Consider the following 23,539-nt stretch of genomic DNA (forward strand, 5'->3'; position numbering starts at 1 on the left):
CCCCCGCTGCCGGGGCGGGGGTTAGTATGTGACATGTGCCTAACTCTCAGCGGCAACTTAGGCAGCAGGTGTCGGTCCTAAGCAGGAGCCGCTGCTGCTGGGTGCGCCCTCGCCCAGCCATGCGGGCCGCGGGCGCACCTCTCGCCCGCACCTCGCGGCTGCTGCTTCTGCTATTGCTCAAGGTGTCCGCTTCTCCTGCCCTCGGGTCCGCCCTTGCGCCCAGGAAGGAAAATTGTCTGGGAGAAAGATGTTCACCTACACTGATCCAGCGTCGCAGCAGGGACGCTTGGGGACCAGGAGATTCTGCAGGAGACCTTCTGCCAACTCGTGAGCCCAGGGAGGAGGAGCAGGAGGCAGTGGTGCGCTCGGCGCCCCCGTGGGACCTACCGGCCGGTCCCGGCGGTGACCCAGGTGTGGGCAGAGGGGCGGAGGCGTTGGCAGCTGAGCCCTCGGGACCACCGGCTAGGCCACCTGGAGCCTGGAGGTGGAAAGGTGCCCGGGGTCAGGAGCCCCCTGAAACTTTGGGGAGAGGGAACCCCACGGCTCTCCAGTTCTTCCTTCACACCTCAGAGGAGAAGAAGGGTTCCAGAGGCGCTGGCCTTTCTGGGCGTAGCCAGGAGCAGAGTGCAAGGAAAGAACCCGGAGCCAGCGACCTTTATTATTGGCCAAGGAGAGCTGGGAAACTCCAAGGTTCTCACCATGACCCCCAACCCAAGACGGTCCATGGGCCGTCGGGGTACGAAGGGCGGACGATTGCACCCCCTGGCAGGGCGCTGGCTCAGAATGGGTCCTCCCTTGAAGGAGTTCATGAACGTGGGGGTCCCCGGCGGGGGAACAGCACGCACCCACGCTTGCGACTGAAGAACCCGTTCTACCCGCTCACCCAGGAGTCGTACGGAGCCTATGCGGTCATGTGTTTGTCCGTGGTGATCTTCGGGACCGGCATCATTGGCAACCTGGCAGTGATGTGCATCGTGTGTCACAACTACTACATGCGGAGCATCTCCAACTCCCTCTTGGCCAACCTGGCCTTCTGGGACTTTCTCATCATCTTCTTCTGCCTTCCGCTGGTCATCTTTCATGAACTGACCAAGAAGTGGCTGCTGGAGGACTTCTCCTGCAAGATCGTGCCCTATATAGAGGTAATGCCGTCCAGGGGGTCTCGAGCTACTGGCTTTATTCATTTCCGGGATTTATAGCATCAGGACTGCTGCTCCACACACCTACCTGGCTGCTGAACCCCTGCGCTTTTCCTGAGTCTCTCCCCCATTTCTCTTGCCAATCATGTATATGCATTGGCATTTATACACTGGGTGTGGGGGGCGGACCTGAGCAGGCTTTGTCCGGTCACCTTCAAACTCATCTGCTCCTGAATTGGGAAATAACTATGATCTCATTATACATAGGATTGTTTAGGTTTTAAACGTATTTCTCTGAATATGGTGTTTTATGGTGTGTGTGTGTGTGTGTGTGTGTGTATTTGGAGACTGTCAGATTCTAGGGTTAATAAACAATCAGTCCTTGACTGTCATTATTAGAGCCAAAGTCCTATATCATTTATCTACTAGGTTTCTAGTGCTCCAATATGATTTATTCCCCAAGAATATTATTAAATTCTTTCCTTAAATATAAAAAAAATTGAGTAATATTTTGTTTAACAGAGGAAATCTACTTTTCTTTGTTTGTCACTTGCTTCAATACATTAGTAACTTCCCAAATTAGTTTTAGGGTCTGGCTGTCTGCCATGCTATCCTATCTGAATTCTTATATTCTTATGTCATTTCTGTCCCTCTGTTTTCATTCCTCAATTTTGTAACCATTTTATTTATTTTGTATGAATGACCTTAAGCAAAAATAACACTTTGAACCTCATGGCACAGAATTTAATGAACATTCTCAAAATATATAGTATATATTTGACATTTGTTAGGGTGTGATGGAGGGACTACTTTTCTAAGACTAGAAATTTTCTTAAGACGTAGGGGACACTTAATAGGTTCTGAAGTTTGGAAATGAGAATCTTTGAGTAAAATTTTACTGTAACATCCTACAGCTAGTGTCCTTAACCGTTATTATGGTAGTTGGAATTTGCTCTTTAAATGGCTTCTCTTTAAACACCAGCTCTTGGATGGAGCCCAAGTGCTTTGTTGCCAGTTGTGTTTTTAGCCAGCTGGCCCTTGATTTCCTCCATTCAGACTGCCCATTTCATTTATGGAAGCAGAAGAGAAACTGTAAATATTCCAGAGCCCCTGATCCTGTCTGGCACCAGGGCCAGTGACACTATGTTCAGCATTGTTCCAGGGCCCAGAGCTAGGGGAAAAGTAAACAGAAAACAGTACCTACTTAGAAGGACCGAGGCAAGAAGCTGTAAATAAGACCCTCTGCTATTCTGGCAGGGATCAGCTGCAGGATCATTGCATGCTTGCTAAATCAGCTGTTGCTGCTTTACCAAGATCTAGGATTTCTCTTGTTGCCAAGCTCCAAGCAGCTCCGAAACATCTAATTTATTTGGAAGACAGCTCATTTTTGAATTGCAGAGAAGGAAGTTAAATTTATGAAGAGAATATGTGTCTACCAGTCATCTTTTCAAGGTCAATTTCAATGTAAGGTTTCTCTGATTGTTTAAACAGTGCAGAAGAAATTGACATATGCAAAAAAGAGACAAAAGTAAACTCATAAGTAAATAGGAGAGTTACTTCCAAGAAGAGGAAAGCTTGTTTTAAATGTACTGGACAGGATAAAATCTTCATACAGAAGAGGGAAAACAATAAAGAGGACAGAAAAAAGAAACTGGGAAAGAAAAAAAAATACTAAAGTTCTTTAAAAACACACACACACAAACTTTAAAATAATTTAATTCAAAATCAGAAAAGAATAATCAAATTTTGGTGAGTTTTATGAGACCTAGGAGTTTCGAGTGATGGTATTTATTATGTATGTGTTTTAATTTTCTTTCTCTTTCTAATTCTGAGGATTTTAGAAAATACATATTTTTTTCATTTGTATTCAGTTTTTAAATTTAATTCTCATCTCCTTAAGAATAGCAATTATTGTTATTTTTTACTTTGTATTTTCTCCTTCTTCATAGCCCTTTCTGTTTTTTTAGTTTTTGGTACAGAGCTTTTTTTTTTCCTCTAGAGAAGCAAAGGCTTGAAGTAAAGATTCATTCATTTTTTTCTTGAAAAATTAAACTATAATATACATTTCACTGTTAGAGTAATGAATAAAGACCTTAAGATTTAGCGTTTCTATACTCATACTTAATCCTGTTCTTCTGAAATAATTCTATAATATTTCATCATTTTCTATGAAAATGATCACTACTGTGATCAGACAGTAGTATTAGCTCCACAGTTCCTGATTATGAGTGCAAGAAATACAATCCAAATTTCAGAATAAAGCATTTCTGCCTCTAAGAGGTATTGCTATTTTCACAGAAGTAAGAGGGATCTAATGCCTATTCCATGTTGGGTTTCTGGGAAAAAACAGGGACGTTGAACTGTGATGCAGATGTCACAAAGACTTCAACAGACAGCACAGGAGCTCTACAGGCTCTACCATCCCCACAGGCTGGGATGGTTCTACAGGAATGTCCTGAATGTAGGCAGGAGGACCCAGCCCTTATGGACCTGTCACTGGATACAAGTTGCTCCCAGGCAGGGGGCATAACCTTGAGCTGGGTGCATCTCTTTGGTCAAGGGCAATCCTATAGAGGAATGCAGCTAAGAGACATCAACTACCAATAGTCCCAGCAGCTGGGAAGTCAGCATTTGATTCCTTAAAGGACTCTGGGGTGGAGAAGCAATGTGTGTGGGAACAATAGCATCCACTACATTGACCTTTGAATTATCATGTCGAATTAGAACCAGGTAACATTCTAACTGAATCCCCTCATTTTAAAGATGAAACATGACACTCAGAGAAGAGAAATGACCCTCCTAAATATATACACTAGTCAATGGCAACCAGACCCTTCGTCTCAACCCTTAATGTTGATATTTGGTTATTAGGCAAAAATCTATGAGGCAAAACAGTGTCCAGTAACTGTTTTCTTTTTCTGCTCCTCGTTATCTTTTAAAAAAACTTTTGAACCCAACAGACAGGAAAAAAACAATAAACCTAGTTGACATCATTTGTTTTATGATGAAATTTATGGCTTTTTATATTTTTAAATTTCATCTTCCTTCCCATAAACTGACAGTAAATTCCCTAGTTGGTAGCTCATTAAATTTTTAAAAGTTGCAATAATTTGGGACAACTGCACTTTTAAATGTGCCAATGATGATTATCTTAATAATCAAATACATATACATAGGTTGTACTTTATGTTCTTAACAACTACAAATTGTCTTAGATTGGGGAGCACATTACAAATATTTTTTAAAACTTTTTCCACAATTTGCCTTCATTATGAATCTTTTTCTTCTTGGCTGCAAGACTCTGAAAATTATTTGACATTTCATCTCCTTTTATTATCTAGATTTGATCCTTTCTTTACTTTTTACTTTTTTATATTTATCTTATTTGTTGGCTATTCTTTTCCCATCACACACTCTCTATTGATTTATAATGTCTGAGCTACCATTTTTCTAGTAGTTGTTTTTGCCTTTTTCAATGTGTTTATTTTAAAATTTTAACCACAATTCATTTTGATTGATCTTTACAGATTTTCTCTACCTTCTCTTTTGCCTTCATTTCCTTCTCTACTATAGTTCTTTCTTCTTGAGCTTGAGTATTAGCATCATCTTAAGTTGGAGAAGGCAATGGCACCCCCACTCCAGTACTCTTGCCTGGAAACTCCCATGGACTGAGGAGCCTGGTAGGCTGCAGTCCATGGGGTTGCTGAGGGTCGGACATGACTGAGCGACTTCACTTTCACTTTTCACTTTCATGCATTGGAGAAGGAAATGGCAACCCACTCCCGTGTTCTTGCCCTGGAGAATCCCAGGGACGGGGGAGCCTGATGGGCTGCCGTCTCGGGTCTCACAGAATCGGACACGACTGAAGCGACTTAGCAGCAGTAGCAGCAGAAGGAGGTAGAAGAATTTAGGGGAGAATTCTGTTTGACTTTCCTGGTGGTTCAGACGGTAAAGCATCTGTCTACAATGCGGGAGACCCAGGTTCGATCCCTGGGTTGGGAAGATCCCCTGGAGAAAGAAATGGCAATCCACTCCAATACTATTGCCTGGAAAATCCCATGGACAGAGGGGACTGGTAGGCTACAGTCCATGGGGTCGTAAAGAGTCTGACACAACTGAGCGACTTCACTCTGTTTGCATAGAAAAATAGGTGTTTCTTCAGCAGAAAGAATAGGTCTTTGCAATTTGCATTCAACTCTTCTTTATTTCAGAGTGTTGACATAAAGTGTAAGGAGAACACTGAGCTTCCAGAGTCTATCTCTAGAAAAGGAATTCTATTATATTTAATGTTACTGTGAGTGGGATCATAGTGGGAACATATGTAGTTGATAATTTCTCTCTTTCTGTTCCAGGATTATGAAGTCTTTGTGGTCTAGTGATAAGTCCCATACAGACCAAGGGTAGATGGAATGGTAGGAAAAGGGGACAGGAGAGAAGGAAGTCTGGGTGGATGGTGGCCATCCTAACACATACATCATTTTAAACTGGTTTATCAGAAAGTCACCAGAAAAAAACAAAACAAAACAAAAAAAACACTATACTCCAAGCAATAGTTGTTTGTGGAGAGAGAATGTATGTGCTGCTTGCATATGGAGGTCTGGGTGTGGACTGCAGTAGGAGGATGGCAGAAGAGATCCCTACCGTACCATTTTCTAGGGATCTAACAAATGCTTCAGTTCAGTTCAGTCGCTCAGTTGTGTCCAGTTCTTTGTGACCCCATGGACTGCAGCACACCAGGCTTCCCTGTCCATCACCAACTCAATGGAGTTTGAGCAATGAAGCTTGCTCAAACTCATGTCCATTGAAGTCGGTGATGCCATCCAACCATCTCATCCTCTGTCGTCCCCAATATTCTTGCCTTGAGAGAACCTCATGAACACTATGAAAAGGCAAAAAAGATATAACAAGTGCTTAAAGCCAAATAACTCAGGCATTGAATGTGGCAACTGGAACAGCCCTTTGCTCATTACTTGATGAAAGCCGACCAGATGGAAGTATATCATCTGATCCAGATCTGCTGCTAAATGTATATTTCTCTTTGGATGTCAGTTGGAGGTTTTGAATAATATGTTGTTTTTTAGTTGCTAAGTTGTGTCTGACTCTTTTGCCAGGCTTCTATGTCCATGGGATTTCCCAGGCTAGAATACTAGAGTACTAGAGTGGGTTGCCATCTCCTCCAGGGTATCTTCCCAAGCTGGGGATGGAACCCTCCTCTCCTGCACTGGCAGACAGATTCTTTACCACTGAGCCACCAGGGAAGCTATGAGAGAATCCTTGTTGTTGTTGTTCAGTTGCTAAGTCCTGTCTGACTCTTTGTGACCCCATGGACTGTAGCCTGCCAGGCTGTTCTGTCCTTGGAATTCTCCAGGCAAGAATACAGAGTGGGTTGCTATGCCCTCATCCAGATGATCTTCCTGACCCAGGGATCGAACTCCCATCTCATGTCTGCTGCATTGGCAGGCATGTTCTTTACCACTAGCACCACCTGGGAAGCCCTTATATTGCCATTGCTACTGCTAAGTCACTTCAGTCGTGTCCGACTCTGTGCAACCCCATAGACGGCAGCCCACCAGGCTCCATACAGGTATGCTATTCTACACAGATTTCCCTAGAACTCCTACATTAAAGTACTAACATGCTGATCACAGGAGATAGTAACTTTGCTTGAGGAGTGCATTAGACATTGGTTTGTTTAGTCGCTAGGTCATTTCTGACTCTTTGCGACCCCATGGACTGTAGCCCACCAGGCTCCTCTGTCCTCTGGATTTCCCAGGTAAGAATACTGGAGTGGGTTGCCAGTGGGCTTCCGTGGTGGCTCAGAGGTAAAGAATCTGCCTGCCAAGGCAGGAGACACAGGTTAGATCTCTGGGTAGGGAAAATCCCCTGGAGAAGAATTAGTTATACTGATGGACTTTTAAGTGGAAGAACACAGTTTTGAGAGCCATTTGAAAGTTACTAATAATGTTCTCAGGGAAAATAAACACACTGAATGAGAATGGTACTTAACAAATATTGTATGACTTCCTATTAATCCTTTATAATAATTTTCACATTCCCATGTAAGAGAAATATTTGGCTGATAACTCCAAAGAGTTAACCAGAAAAGAAGAAAAAAAAATAGAGTGTGCGCCTATGTATAACTATTCATGAACGGTGTACAATGAAGTTTATTGAACTTGGGTTCCACCTGAGAAATGTTGTTGTTCAGTTGCTAAGTCATGTCTGACTCTTTGTGACCCCATGGACTGCAGCACTCCTGGCTTTCCTGTCCTTCACTATCTCCCAGAGTTTGCTCAAACTCATGTCCATTGAGTCTGTGATGCCATCCAACCATCTCATCCTTGGTTGTCCCCTTCTCCTCCTGCCTTCAATCTTTCCCAGCATCAGGGTCTTTTCCAGTAAGTCAGTTCTTCACATCAGGTAGCCAATGCATTGGAGCTTCAGCTTCAGCTTCAGTATCAGTCCTTCCAATGACTATTCAAGGTTGATTTCTTTAGGATTGACTGGTTGGATCTCCTTGCAGTCCAAGGGACTCTCAAGAGTCTTTAGCACCACAGTGCAAAAGCATCAATTCTTCAGGTGTCAACCTTCTATATGGTCCAACTCTCACATCTGTTCATGACTACATACATGACATGTCATAGCTTTGACTATATGTACCTTTGTTGGCAAAGTGATGTTTCTGCTTTTTAATACACATGAGGAATGAAAGTTTTATAATAATCAAATGTGAAATTCAAATACTTTCCTTAACTATTGATTATAAGAATGCTTTCCTTTTGTAAAGCTTGCCAATGAAGTAGAAACAAAAATATAGGTTTTTTTACTTGCCTCCTAGAGATATCAGTTGGCTTTCAGCTTTTAAGAATTATTCACAAAACACTAGCACCCAATAAGGACTAAAGAGCAGCTTAAATAATTCATTATTTTCTATAGTCCTCTTCCATAGATGTCATTATTCATTCATTTATTTACTATCCATTCATTCATTAAACATTTATTGGGCTTTTATTCTATGCTAGGCACTAAATTAGGAGGGAACAGGAGGGATAGAGAGGGAAAAGTTTCCAGAGTTCAGTAACATAGATGTGTTACTGCTATTACAGACAAGTGAAACCACATGCTATACAGTGTGATAATACGATAAGAGGGGCTTAAACAAGCTGTCATGGAGGCTCAGGAATGGCCTTGGAATCAGTCATCTCACAACTGCTCTTCCTCTCTCCAAAGATGAAAAAATTCAACTGAAAACTATGTTCCCTTTCATTCCTTTTCAATCATATTCTTACTGTTAGTTTTCATACATATGTACAGCCTACAGCCATGGTGAGAAGGCAATGGCACCCCACTCTTTGGCACCCCAGTACTCTTGCCTGGAAAATCCATGGATGGAGGTGCCTGGTAGGCTGCGTTCCATGGGGTCGCTGAGAGTCGGACACGACTGAGCGACTTCACCTTCACTTTTCTCTTTCATGCACTGGAGAAGGAAATGGCAACCCACTCCAGTGTTCTTGCCTGGAGAATCCCAGGGACAGGGGAGCCTGGTGGGCTGCCGTCTATGGGGTCGCACAGAGTCGGACACGAGTGAAGTGGCTTAGCAGCAGCAGCAGCAGAGCCATGGTGAAAAGCTGCAACTATTAATTCATGCTTTCTTGCTTTTTCAATTTGTCTTAGGATATGAGGTGTATGAGATATTTCAGCAGATATGACTGTCCTAGACATATCATTTAGAATGCAGAATTATTCTAAATATTGTTAAATGTTAAATTATTATTTGGAAATACAATGCCTGAGATAACCATTTCCGAGTTGGAATTAGTCATCCTTATTAGTCATAAAGACATTAAGTAAATCGAGTTTTTAAAATTGTACTTAAATGAATGGTTTATGTAGCAGTGCAATAGCAGAATGTTAAATGATGTCCTTTTCTTCCGAAAATCTCTTAAACATACCAACTGTTTAGTTTGACCTTAGAGGACCTGGGAAGAAAGGCTGACAAGAGAGATACTTTACACCTTATTATAGAGCCAGGGAAAATGGAAGCATGGAGAACTGGAGTCATCCCTCAAGCCCACAATCAACTTTAGGACTTACCCTCAGTTTTTGAGGGCTTTCAAAGTATGTGGTTATATCAACAAAATATCCTTCAACAGCGAAAAAGAAGTAAATATTTATGTGAAAGCAAAATAGATCTGAGCTTCTGAGTCTACCCAAGGCTCCACCCTTGTACTACATGGGCCATGAGAGAAGTCCCACCTTTAATAGCTCTTCCTGTGAATTGTAGGGTTTCCCTGGTGGCTCCGTGGTAATGAATCCACCTCCAAGGCAGGAGACTTGGGTTAGATCCCTGGGTTGGGAAGATCCCTTGCAGAAAGAAACAGCAACCCATTCCAGTCTTCTTGCCTGGGAAATCCCGTGAACAAATGAGCCTGGAAGGCTACAGTCCTAGGTTTAATGGTATCCCATTGGAAGCACAGGGCTCTGAGTCTGGGATGTGGACCAAGTGAGGAGAAGAATGTGTATACCGCTGTGCACTGAGGTTTGTCTCTGACACTGCACTTCTGCACCCATCCTCCAGAGATCTTCTGTCATATTTCTTACCACGAATTGACCTGCCAGAGTCCCATAATTAACTCAACCTTGTTGCCAAGACTAACTTTTAGGTGTCCTTATGAGAATGGTATTCTTTGTGCCAGAAGAGATGATCTCTTGGAAAATTTCAAGGTGGAGTGGAGAATGGAATTGCTACAACCTCAAACATGGGCTCTTTCTATTTGCAAAGTCGGTACAGACACTTTCCATAAAACTTCCATAAAAACCGGATATAATCACAGTTCCAGACTTATTCTTGAGATAGAATACTTTCAGCTTGTGAATTTATGATGGTTTTCAATGTGATCTATCAGCACACTTGAGTGGTTCACAGCATGAAGGAGGCCAAGGTCACTGATTTGATCCTAGCCTACAATGAGTCATTTCAATTAGGTCTATGACTGTACTCGGGGCTGCCATTTTTCACTCCCTTATCATCACTTCCTGCCTTCAGGGAACTTTCCTCCTACCTCTGATGCTTCTCCTTGGTTCAAATTTCTCTCATATAGGAAAAGCATCTGTTAACTAATTCACAGTAAGATGTGACATTTAGAGATACATGTCTTTTAAAAGAAGGATGAATAAAGAAAGAGTACTACTTCCTTAACCTATTACTCAGAATGGGATTTTGGTTAAGAACAGAGAAATTGTGTCTTTAAATATGGTCTCTCAATGTCCTTCAAATCATAATTACCTAACAACAAATGGATGAGGCCAGTTCTGATTTTGTCTTTAGTTTAGGTTCACCACCATGTGCCAGGGACTGCTTGCTATCCAAGGAGTCCCGTGGACAGCAAGGAGATCAAACCAGTCAATCCTAAAGGAAATCAACCCTGACTATTCAGTGGAAGGACTGATGCCGAAACTGAAGCTCCAATACTTTGGCCACCTGATGCAAAAGAGCTGGCTCGTTGGAAAAGATCCTGATGCTGGGAAAGATTGAGGGCAGGAGAAGAAGGGAGCAACAAAGGATGAGATGGTTGGATGGCATCACAGACTCAGTGGACATGAGTTTGAGAAAACTCTGAGAGATAGTGAAGGGCAGGGGAATCCTGGCATTCTGCAGTCCATGGGGTCACAAAGAGTCAGACACCACTCAGCAACAGAACAACAACAACAGGACCATATGCAATGGTGCAATGTCATTATTCACAAGAAAAAACAGGTGAAAATTTGTTATAGGTCTTTGGAAACTCATCAGAACCCCTAGGTGAAAAACAGAAATTCCAGTTCATTTTAAGATTGATTAGAAAGAACATTATAATATTAAGAGTTGAAATCTAGACTTTGGGCTTGTGGCAAATACTACACTTTGAAATGAATTTCTAATTATTGAGAATAAATTTAGAATGCATAAATTCCTTAAGAACTGTTGATTCCAATAGATGGCTTACATTTTAGGACAAATGATGTTAATCTTGCTTTAGTTGCAATTTTTTTTTTTAACCAATAAGCATTGGTATAGTTATATTTAAATTATAACATTTTAGATAAGTTGTAGCAAAATGATTTTTTTCTAACTGCAAAGGAATGTACTTCTACAGAAGTCAAAAGTTGCAATTGTTAGGAATGTCAAGGTGGGAATGATAAAAGTAAAAGGATAAATATGAATTTTAGGATGATATGTTGACTTTTAAATAGTCTCCATTTTTTTTTAACTTAGTAAGAACATGTTACCAAGTTTAAAAATGAGGGTGTAAAGTTGAGAATGCAGCAATAATGATAGTTGATACCTTGAAACTTCTTTCCCTGACACTGGATACCATGTAAAGATGAAATAGGCTGGGTACAATTGAAATAAATAGATACGTATAATATGCAGTTGTATCAGATTAAATCTCAGTGATTTTGACAAAAGTAAGAAGCCCTCTTTTTGACTGTGGAAGAGCGCCTGTGAAGGGCTTTGTTTCATTTCAGAGGCCTATGCATCCTTGCCAGGACTGAGACACATCTCTCCTACTCACTCTGTATTTTGGTTTGGGAACACTAATACAAGTGTGTCACTGCCGCAGGATCGTGATTAGCATGTGCTTCAAAATGAAGACCTTTTGATAAAGGCCATCACATTGATAGTGATGAATAAAGTGGCTTTGATAAACAGTGATGATAAACAGTGGCTTTAAAAAACATGGTTTCTACACTGTTGCTCAAAAAAGTGTCTCTGGTGGGGAAGTTGCCCTGAGAGTTTCGAGGAGATGCGTTATGGAAAATCCAAGAGGAAGCCAGAGACACAAGCTCAAGCCATTTAGAGTTTCACAGGAAACTCTACCTTGTGCTCCTGCTTTTTTTCCTGACTGATTGTTAGGTCTCTAACCATGGACTTATAATGGGTTATCATTCATGGCCCAAATGAATGGGTTTTCTTAACAATGATGCCCTTGTTTTGAGGGTTACTTGTGTACAAAGGACAGCCCATAAATAGATGCACTTGTCTTTCTGAGGTAAAATGTAAGTTAGGCGAGAGTACAGTGTCATGACTTTGGTTAGAAATGTTCCTGTTTTATAAAAATCAGTGTATTCCAGTTGCTTCACTATAGTTAAACATGTGGGTTCAATGTCATATGAAAGAATTTTTGCTTGGAAGTCCATCTGTCTTTTCTTTCCCCATCAGTGTTATCACTGATGTCTATCAGAGGGTTTAACAAAATATACTATTTATTTGGTATGAGTTAAACTTTCGCAGCTTGACCTCATTCATAAAGGTTTCTTTTTTGCCTGTTTGCAGGAAGCTTCTGAGAAGTGGAGCTATAGCTACCATATGTTTTTCATAACATATCCATGTGCTCCTTCTTCACATCATTTTGAATGAACAGGGATTTAAAATAGTACTAGCTGAAGACAGTAGTTTCCTCTCAGCTGGCTGTTTGTATTGAGTTAGACCCTTAAATGGTAGGGAGAACTCTTGTGCATTGAACTGCTGCTTTCCCACATGAGGGTCTCCACTTGCCCTGTGCCTCTACGGTCCCTTGAAGCAGCACTGCAGGTGACCGCAGGTGACCACAGCTGCCCACAGCCTCACTGTTCTAGATGGTGACTGGGCAGCAACATTTGCTGTTGTTCTTCTTCCAGGACACAAAGAAGAGCAGAACATGGCTGGTGAAAAGATTTCAGAGTTGTTTATTCCGATTCTCTAGTGCCTGTATTTTGATGCCAATCCCCTCAAAATGACATATTATTTTCCCAAATAGTTAAAGATTTCTGCTTCCAACTTTCCTTTGATCTTGATTCTCGGAATTAACCATCTTGTCCATTCAAAGTGTTTAAATTTCTGCTTTTGTTGATGTTAATTATTCCTCCTGTTGCAGTTTAATTAATAAGAGATTGCATCTCATGCATTCCATCTCTCAGAATATGCTTCAAAGAACTAACCATCTAAGCTAACGCTTAGAGCTTTACTCCCAAGAGCATATTTCTAGTGATATGGAATTTTAGCAATCAGATATGGTCATTAAATTCAGACAGATCCAGCCTTCATGATACAGTTTTATAATTGTATATAATTGCACCATTCATCTTGGTAGAATTTCTAATGAGCTGTATGTAAACAAGTATATTTAAAAATTGTGATAGAAATCTTTTCATGGCCAAATGTTACCCCAACATTTAGCAATTCTAATTACATGGATAGATTCCATATCTGAGTAAACAGAAATTAGCCCACCACTCCTTCTCCAACTGATTTTTATCCATGTATTTCTGTGGCATGCAGTTAGTTCTCTACAAAGGTTTACAGCCTCCTGTAAATAACTTGGGAAAGTACTCCTTTCTCGCTGTTTCACATCATGTTTCAAGTGCATAAGTGAATTTATAGAAAAATATTTGGAGTAATAACACTGCAGGCAGTGGCAGCAGGAGAGAGTAGCTATCTGGGACTGGCATTTGGGATGCAGTTGCTCTTGGCAACTGCGTAGTAAGTGCTGTCTGTATTTGGGGAGGTGTTTGTCTCAGCGGTTCTTTTAACAACTCTCTGTAGTTCTTGTGACCTTCCTGGATGGTTTACCTCATTTCAGCTGGATCCTAATTGCAGAGAATTTTATCAGAGAGAAGAACAATTTGAAAGTAGAAGGCTATATGCAGGAATTTCCTGAAATTTGTGTATGACAACTGAGAAGTTTCCCATAATCCGTGGTTTGTCAAGAGCACTACACATCAAATATGTTTGAAGTACTCAGTACTGCAGCTCTCAGGAGTATGGTGGAAGAACTGAGCATCTTCAAATAAAATAAAATGTGGAAGGATTCCTGAGTGAAAAAAAAATCGAGGCACATGTAAATCCTGCTTAAAATTTGTCTTAATTTTTTCTTTTTTAGATGAGTTATACAGAATCTATAAACACCCCCCCCCCTTTTTTTTTCTTTTTGAAGCAGTGAACATCTTTTCATTAAGAATGAAAATGCAGCAAAGTTTACGGTATCCAAGGAGCTGATAATTTAACACACCTGTTTTAGTATCTGTCCACCTACATTCATTTGCTCTTTGCTGTTACCGCACATTAAATGCTTTCTAACAGATTTGAGATAGGTATGCACATGATAGCTCCTGTAGTAATTGGTTCAGATTTTAAATCTCTAGATTTAAAATGATGGAGCTCAATCGGGGAGAAGATACTGTCTCTTGTGTATTGTGTATTCTCTGTAAGTAATGATAGAAAATTACCAAGCAAATAGATTTTGTGAGCCTCTAAGAGGCTGCTTCTTCTCAGAGTCTAGTATTTTCATATTGCCAAGTTGTCCTTTTAATAGAAATGTTATTCATTATTTTAAAAGGCTGCCGAGCATAAACTTTTGCAGCTTTGTATTTTTGGACTGACCGTGGAAACAGGGTGACAAGGAAATATGCACATGCTTTGCCTCAGTGAAGATGGTGCAGAAAGTCTTGCTGAGGACTCTTGTACATTTGATAGCCTGAGAATTTTTTTTGTTTTTTTGTTACAAAAAAATTTATATATTTTCTCTCTCAATCTTATAGAGAGATGACTCAAAACACTTGCAGAGCTAATATATACATTAAAACCTCCAAAAATCTGTACAAGAAAATACAGCAATTTCCAAATAATACTGTTTGATGCAGACCTTCCTTTAGAAAATGACACATTCTTCTTAGATTTCCAAAATGTGATATTAAAAAAAAGTACTGACATAAAATACAATCTGTTCTTAGGACAGTTGCACAGTGTGGACTTCAATTTTAGAATTATTTTGAGTCTCTAGCATAAATGAAAAATATATTTCTAATAAGGTGAACAACTCATTAAGTTGAAAATTAATTTTAAAAAGGTAAATGTAGAGATGACTCAGGCATATTAGATTGATGTTTATGCTGATGTTTATGGAAAACTTCATGGAGATTTTGTAGTAAAAGAACTGTGGTTATAAGTTTAACCATGACCTCTTGATTTGCTCTGATGTAGACTTTATTATTCCTATTTTCTTTCATTTTTGCTTTTCATACAGGTAACCCCTCATTTTATCTCACTTTCAGACTGTCTCTACCAATAGTTATGAGAGTAATCAGGACATGCATGCAGTATCCTTATTTTCCATATGAGAACTAGTAGACAATAATATGTGGTGTATAAGAAGGAAGGCTATTTGCCATTGGAATTCATAGAATCCACAAGGCAAGTTTCTATTTTTCTAGGGAGAATGACAGCTTAAATGTAGTAAGTAAACAATTAATATTTTGAGTGCTGAAATTGTTAGGACGAATGGTTTTCCTTTTGTCAACATGGTCCTTTAGAGTCCTAAAAATTTAGACATTAATGTATATTAATTATATATATATATACACACACACATGTGTGTGTGTGCATGTGTGCGTGCATGCTAAATCACTTCAGTTGTGTTTGACTCTTTGTGACCCTGAAGATCGTAGCCCTCTAGGCTGCTCTGTCCATAGGGTTCTCCAGGCAAGAATACAATACTAGAGGGGGTTGCCTTGCCCACCTCCAGGGGATCTTCCCAACCCAGGGGTGGAACCACATCTCCTGCATTGGCAGTGGGTTCTTTACCATTAGTGCCACCTGGGAAGCCCATTTGAATGTAGGTATTTGGGGTATACCCCAAAGCAGCCCATTCACTTAAGGGATTTTCTGTTAGTCTCCTGTTTTATCTGAACCTTCAGGAACATTTTACCTCCTATCCATTGTCCTTGTTTAAATATATAAATAATGACTTCATTTATTAAACATTAAATTACTTTAATTTCACCCCAAACAGTGGAGTAAATTTGGTGCTCTCAGATGATTACTCTGCTTATCTTGTGACTTTGAGAACCGCCTTACCTCTTTTGGTTGTCTATAACGTAGCTGATCTTTATGCATCCTTCCAGCTTTAATATTTTTTGGCTCCATGACCCAGAACGACTATATTTCTTCTTTTTTTTTCTTCTATTTTTATTTGTTGTCCTTACCATGATTTATCAGAAGTCACCAACAACAGTTACCCACGCCTGATTCCAGGAAATTGTTCTTTTCTTTTGAGGGGTACTTTTCGCCCATCTATCTGTATTTATTGCCTAATGTTTTGATCTTTCAGAGATGACCCAGGATAAACATATTCTATGTTCCTCCTGCAGGTTGCTTCTCTGGGAGTCACTACCTTCACTTTATGCGCTCTGTGTATAGACCGCTTCCGGGCGGCCACCAACGTCCAGATGTACTATGAAATGATAGAAAACTGTTCTTCCACAACCGCCAAACTTGCTGTGATATGGGTGGGCGCTCTCCTGCTAGCCCTGCCAGAAGTGGTGCTCCGCCAGTTGAGTAAGGAGGACCTGGGCTTGAGCGGGCAAGCGCCTGCTGAGCGCTGCGTCATCAAGATCTCCCCCGACCTCCCCGACACCATCTATGTCTTAGCCCTCACCTACGACAGTGCTAGACTCTGGTGGTATTTCGGCTGTTACTTCTGTTTGCCCACGCTTTTCACCATCACCTGCTCTCTAGTGACTGCAAGGAAAATCCGCAAAGCCGAGAAAGCCTGTACCCGGGGGAATAAGCGACAGATTCAGCTAGAAAGCCAGATGAACTGTACAGTCGTGGCTTTGACCATTTTATATGGATTTTGCATTATTCCTGAAAACATTTGCAACATTGTGACTGCTTACATGGCCACAGGGGTTTCCCAGCAGACAATGGACCTTCTAAATATCATCAGCCAGTTCCTTCTGTTCTTTAAGTCCTGTGTCACCCCTGTCCTCCTCTTCTGTCTCTGCAAACCTTTCAGTCGGGCCTTTATGGACTGCTGCTGCTGCTGCTGTGACGAGTGCATTCAGAAGTCGTCCACGGTGACCAGTGATGACAATGACAACGAATACACCACAGAACTGGAGCTCTCACCCTTCAGTACCATACGCCGGGAAATGTCCACATTTGCTTCTGTTGGAACTCATTGCTGAAGGAGTGAGCACAGCCTTGGGTTGGCTTAGCTTTCTTTTTTGTTTGTTTGTTTGATTTTCATACCCTGTGAAAGTTTTTACTCCTATTTTTCCTTACTGGGAAAAAAATGCAAACGAAAAAAAAAGAGAGAAATATTAACTACTGGTAGAACTGATTTTGCAAATTAATATTTGTGCTTTGAAAAAGAAGTTTATATTTAGTTATTTAAGAAGTATGGGAGGCCCATAATTTTAGATCATTTTATCTGGTATGGTGCTAATATTTTATTTGAAAAAAAGTGACTGCACCTTAATTAATTGCTAACTTACTTTCATTCTTTTAAAAAATATAATCACTGTATATTGGTTATAGCCATGTGATTTCGTAGGCTATTTTCTGTTTGAGTTGTGATTGAAAGTATATTGTATGTGGTTTTGTGAGATGAGTTGTAGTTAAGAAGCACTCACCAAGTAGCACCAAATAAATGACACTTTATTCTTTAACCTCATTGTCAATCTACTTTTAACCAAGGTTCAATAAATATTTTAATTGCTTTAAATACACAAGTACTGGTTTTATGCACGATTTAAAATTGACCTTATTGTTTTATAAATTCTATTTTCCTTTAAGGCTTCTCTGATAGCTCAGTTGATAAAGAATCCGCCTGCAATGCAGGAGACCCCGGTTTGATTCCTGGGTCGGGAAGATCCCCTGGAGAAAGGATAGGCTACCCACTCCAGTATTCTTGAGCTTCCCTCGTGACTCAGCTGGTAAAGAATTCACCTGCAATGTGGGAGACCTGGATTCGATCCCTGGGTTGGGAAGATCCCCTGGAGAAGCAAAAGGCTACCCACTTCAGTATCCTGACCTAGAGAATTCCCTGGACTGTATAGTCCATGGGCTTGCAAAGAATTGGGCACGACTGAATGACTTTCACTCAGTTGACTATTTTGCTTTAAGATTGGAAACCATTATGTTACAAAGAAGTTTTCCTAACAGTACTATTTATATGTATGATTCATAAAACTATATTATATGTTTCAAAAAAGTATTTTTAATATTCAGATAGAGATGCAAATTACATCCAAATATTTATAAAATATGAATAAATAGACAGCAGAGTAGAAAGAAACTATCTTAAAAAAAAAAAATTACCTCTTAACCAGCATATAGAGCTACAGGTTTTCCCATGAGGAATTATAAGTGGAACCAAAGATGAAAAAACAATGTATTTGTCATCTATTTCATCTAAACACTGACCTCTGAAGCACCATGAATTCTATGTGAAGCACTTTGAATTCTTATTTTTCCCCTTTTAAAAAATGAACTTGGTTAAATCTGTGTGGCTTAATTTCTTTAATAAATTACAGTATGGTGGAATAATTAAATTAATATACATCTTGATTAAAACACTTAAATATTCAAGTACTACCTTTAAATTGATATTCTGTAAACTCCCAACAAAAAAAACTAGTCCTCTCCATTTGAATTATATGAATGCCTGAAGGAGTTGAAGTAAAAGCAGTTGTGTAAAATGCCTGCCACATGGGACACATCCCTAATCAGATGGCAGAGGCAGTGACCTGAGTGACGCAGTGTGATTGTCATGTTGCTGTCCTCAGAAAAGTCATATAGGGGAAGCCAGCTTTCTGGCTGGAAACTGCCCTGTGTGTTTTCTGCTTGTCAGTTTCTGTACTATTTAATATAACCGAGTAGCACATTTTTTCTTCTTGACTAAATGCTATTTAAATCATTCAACTTTAGTGCTAGTAAAATTAAAAGTACTTAGTTCAGTCCACTCGTTTTCTGCATGAAACCCAGATTAACTAAATGATAGTGCCCAGAATATATCCTTTTCCCCAGTCCAGGACTCTACAAAGGGATTTTCCCCCCTACTGTCTGTATTTCAAAGAATTTGAGGAAGAATAAAAACAAGGCACCATTGTTCCTCTTACAGATCCCTGTAATAGGTCTTTGGAAATGAGGATGCCTGAACTGGGTTTTGGCTGCCGAGCAGATCAACAATTATCATTCCACAGTGTGTCTCATGGTATTTAGTTGAAGAACCGACTCACTGGAAAAGACCTGATGCTGGAAAAGATTGAAGGCAGGAGGAGAAGGGGATGACAGAGGATGAGATGGTAGGATGACATCACCAACTCCACAGACATGAGTTTGAGCAGACTCCTGGAGATGGTGAAGGACAGGGAAGCCTGGCATGCTGCAGTCCAGGGGATTGCAAAGGGTCGGACATGACTTAGTGACTGAACAACAACAACAATAAATCAAGAAACTGATCGAGCATGTGGTATAGAAAAGATTCTGTGCTATAATCTGCAATAAATAAACATAAATAAAACTTAGTGTCAGACCTTATAAAAACAGGTAGGGGTGGGCTGAGAAGAAAGGAATAAGACACATATATAAACAGATATGATATCTGCTGGGACTGGTTGCTGCTGCTGCTGCTAAGTCACTTCAGTCATGTCTGACTCTGTGTGACCCCATAGATGGCAGCCTACCAGGCTCCCCATCCCTGGGATTCTCCAGGCAAGAACACTGGTGTGGGTTGCCATTTCCTTCTCCAATGCATGAAAGTGAGAAGTGAAAGTGAAGTCACTCAGTCGTGTCCGACTCTTTGCGACCCCATGGACTGCAGCCTACCAGGCTCCTCTGCCCATGGGATTTTCCAGGCAAGAGTACTAGAGTGGGGTGCCATTGCCTTTAGGAAGGTGTAAAGTTCTAGGATAATTGAGAGAGAATGCCTCAGATGAGAGGAAATCACAAATGACTCTATAGGATGACTGGAGGGGTAGGCTTTGACTGGAGGGGTAGGCTTTCAGAAGGACCTGATGAAAGACAGTGGGAGAATTGAACACTTTAGGAAGAGAGAGATAACAGAGGAATAGAGGAAGGCATCCTGGCCTGTGACTGAAGAACAAATAAACAGTCCCGTTAGGTTCCTATACTATGTGTGAACAGAAGCCTCATGGAAAATCCTGGTGAAAATTTGTGTTTAAAACATATTATTAAAGGGTATTAGCTTTATGTTTTTGGCATTCAAAATATTTTGTGTTCACGTGAGAGGCCTTGCCCTCCCCCTCCCCCATGTTGTTTTTCAGTCCCTAAGTTGTGTCCGGCTTTTTTGCGATCCTATGGACTGTAGCCTGCCAGGCTCCTCTGTCCATGGGATTTCCCTGGCAGAAATGCTGGAGTGGGTTGCCATTTCTTTCTCTGGGGATCTTCCCAACCCAGGGATCAAAGCCACATCTCCTGCATTGGCAGGAGTATTCTTTATCACTGAGCCACCAGGGAAGCCCCTCTTCCCCATACTCTCATATTAATACAATATGTACATTTAGTTCAGTTCAGTCGCTCAGTCGTGTCTGACTCATTGCGACCCCATGAATTGCAGCACACCAGGCCTCCCTGTCCTTCACCAACTTCTGGAGTTGATTCAAACTCATGTCCATCGAGTCAGTGATGCCATCCAGCCATCTCATCCTCTGTTGTCCCCTTCTCTTCCTGCCCCCAATCCCTCCCAGCATCAGAGTCTTTTCCAATGAGTCAACTCTTTGCATGAGGTGGCCAAAGTACTGGAGTTTCAGCTTTAGCATCATACCTTCCAAAGAACACCCAGGACTGATCTCCTTTAGAATGGACTGGTTGGACCTCCTTGCAGTCCAATGGACTCTCAAGAGTCTTCTCCAACACCACAATTCAAAAGCATCAATTCTTCAGCGCTCAGCTGTCTTCACCGTCCAACTCTCACATCTATACATGACTACTGGAAAAACCATAGCCTTGACTAGACGGACCTTTGTTAGCAAAGTAATGTCTCTGCTTTTGAGTATGCTATCTAGGTTGGTCATAACTCTCCTTCCAAGGAGTAAGCGTCTTTTAATTTCATGGCTGCAATCACCATCTGCAGTGATTTTGGAGCCCCCAAAATAAAGTCTGCCACTGTTTCCACTGTTTTCCCATCTATTTGCCATGAAGTGATAGGACCAGATGCCATGATCTTCATTTTCTGAATGTTGAGTTTTAAGCCAACTTTTTCACCATCCTCTTTCACTTTCATCAAGAGGCTTTTTAGTTCCTCTTCACTTTCTGCCACAAGGGTGGTATCATCTGCATATCTGAGGTTATTGATATTTCTCCTGGCAATCTTAATTCCAGCTTGTGCTTCTTCCAGCCCAGCGTTTCTCATGATGTACTCTGCATATAAGTTAAATAAGCAGGGAGACAATATACAGCCTTGATGTATTCCTTTTCCTATTTGGAACCAGTCTGTTGTTCCATGTCCAGTTCTAACTGTTGCTTCCTGACCTGCATATAGGTTTCTCAAGAGGCAGGTCAGGTGGTCTGGTATTCCCATTTCTTTCAGAATTTTCCACAGTTTACTGTGATCCACACAGTCAAAGTCTTTGGCATAGTCAATAAAGCAGAAATAGATGTTTTTCTGGAACTCTCTTGCTTTTTTGATGATCCAGCGGATGTTGGCAATTTGGTCTCTGGTTCCTCTGCCTTTTCTAAAACCAGCTTGAACATCTGGAAGTTCATAGTTTACGTACTGCTGAAGCCTGGCTTGGAGAATTTTAAGCATTACTTTACTGGCATGTGAGATGGGTGCAACTGTGTGGTAGTTTGAGCATTCTTTGGCATTGCCTTTCTTTGGGGTTGGAATGAAAATTGACCTTTTCCAGTCCTGTGGCCATTGCTGAGTTCTCCAAATTTGCTGGCATATTGAGTGCAGCAGAGGAGCCTGGCAGGCTACAGTCCATGGAGTTGCAAAGAGTTGGACACCACTGAGCAACTGAGTGTGCATGTGAGCTCACACACATACACACACACACACACACACACACACACACACACACACATACACGGACACAGACAGAGCAAGCCCAGGAACCAAGATGGACCAAGAAGCCTGGCGTGCTGAAAGCAAAGGCAAGTATGAGACCAGAGTTTGTATGAAACAAATTGCTGTTCATCCACAAAGGGTTTTGGTTATATGTAGGTAAAATAACTTCACTTCATCAATGTGAGACTGCCCTTCTGTGGTTCATGGGGGACTACTTATCATTGTGATTAGAAAACTGACTTCCTTTTATATTTAACATAACAGCCTCACAATTCTGAGTCTTGATTTTTCATTATATTTCACTGAATTGTGTTTCCACACTTTCACCCCAAATATTGCAATATGAAATAGGATAATTAGTCATTAATTGGAGAAATCATATTGGTATAAGTAGGAGATCATTATTATCAAGTTATGAGATCTTTGATTCCTACAAAGATCAAATGAAACACTTTGATTCCTCTGGTGTTAAATCAATAATTGTCCATTGCATTTATAAACTTACAGAGAATTAGCAATCTTTTGGCTCCAGTGCTCAGACTTTAAAGATTGATTTTACAAAATAGTATGGTAATCAATCTCAAAGTGATCATTCTCTTGAACCAGTAATACTTTAATCAATTGCATAACTGTTAAATGACATTTTCATTTCCTATTACTTCAACTGCTGTCAATTCCACAAACTGAATTAAATATTTTTATTCAAGTTTTAGGAGATATAAATAATTCATATGAAATACATTCTGTGAAATCCATAGAAACCTTCTGAGTTGAATGCCTTGCTATATAGACAGAGATGTGACTGGTTTGTTTTACTCTTTAGATATTTACACCAAATTTAAGTATGGGTGTGTTTGTGTGTGTGTAGTGTGTGTGCTGGGTTGTGTCCAACTCTTTGTGACCCTATGACTGTAGTCTGTCAGGCTCTTCTGTCCGTGGAATATTCCAGTCAGAAATCCTGGAGCAGGTTGCCATTTCCTCCTCCAGGGTATTTTCCCAACCCAGGAACAGAACCTGGGTCTCCAGTGGCTCCTGCATTGGCAGGTGGATTCTTCACCACTGTACCACTTGGGAAGGGGTAACTTTTGTAATTTTATTCCTTTTATTTGTCTTTGAATTGATATTGTGTTTAGACACTTAGGTCTATTAGGATTTCTTTTCCCTAATCAAATAAAATATGATGAACTTGATAAAATTTGAAAGTTTGCTACAGACAGAATTTGGAAATTTAAGGGAACAGTAACTCTGAAGAGAAAAAGAAAGGGAGAGAGAAAAAGAGTGAGAGAAAGAGAGAGCAGAGGACATTTGGGATGTCTAGAATAAATTGGGATGGTTATGAGGGACGCTTTCAAAGGAGTTCATGAAAATACCATAGTCATATTTTTCTTATCCTTCTTCTTACACTAATGACTTTATTCCTGATTTTGTTATTGTTTCTAATTCTGTTCACTGAGAAGAGTAGGCTCTGATCACCAATACTTTTGAGGCAGTGGAACAGTGACCTAAATCAGGAGGCATTTCAATAATGGGGAAGTTATGTTGGGAGGTATGATAATGTGCTTTAGT

General features: G+C 40.6%; 1 protein-coding gene across 1 annotated transcript; it reads left to right on the forward strand.

The window, feature by feature from the left end:
• Window positions 1-54: 54 nt before the first annotated feature.
• Window positions 55-17,665, forward strand: GPR37 (G protein-coupled receptor 37). Its single transcript, XM_086398393.1, has 2 exons — window positions 55-1,142; window positions 16,308-17,665. Exons 1-2 carry the CDS (start codon window positions 120-122, stop codon window positions 17,124-17,126), a joined length of 1,842 nt encoding a protein of 613 aa, XP_086254519.1. The 5' UTR covers window positions 55-119; the 3' UTR covers window positions 17,127-17,665.
• Window positions 17,666-23,539: the final 5,874 nt, after the last annotated feature.

Source organism: Bos grunniens, chromosome 4 (assembly GCF_055505025.1).
Source record: "Bos grunniens cultivar Pamir isolate PY7600 chromosome 4, Bosgru_T2T1.0, whole genome shotgun sequence".
Lineage (NCBI taxonomy): Eukaryota > Metazoa > Chordata > Mammalia > Artiodactyla > Bovidae > Bos > Bos grunniens.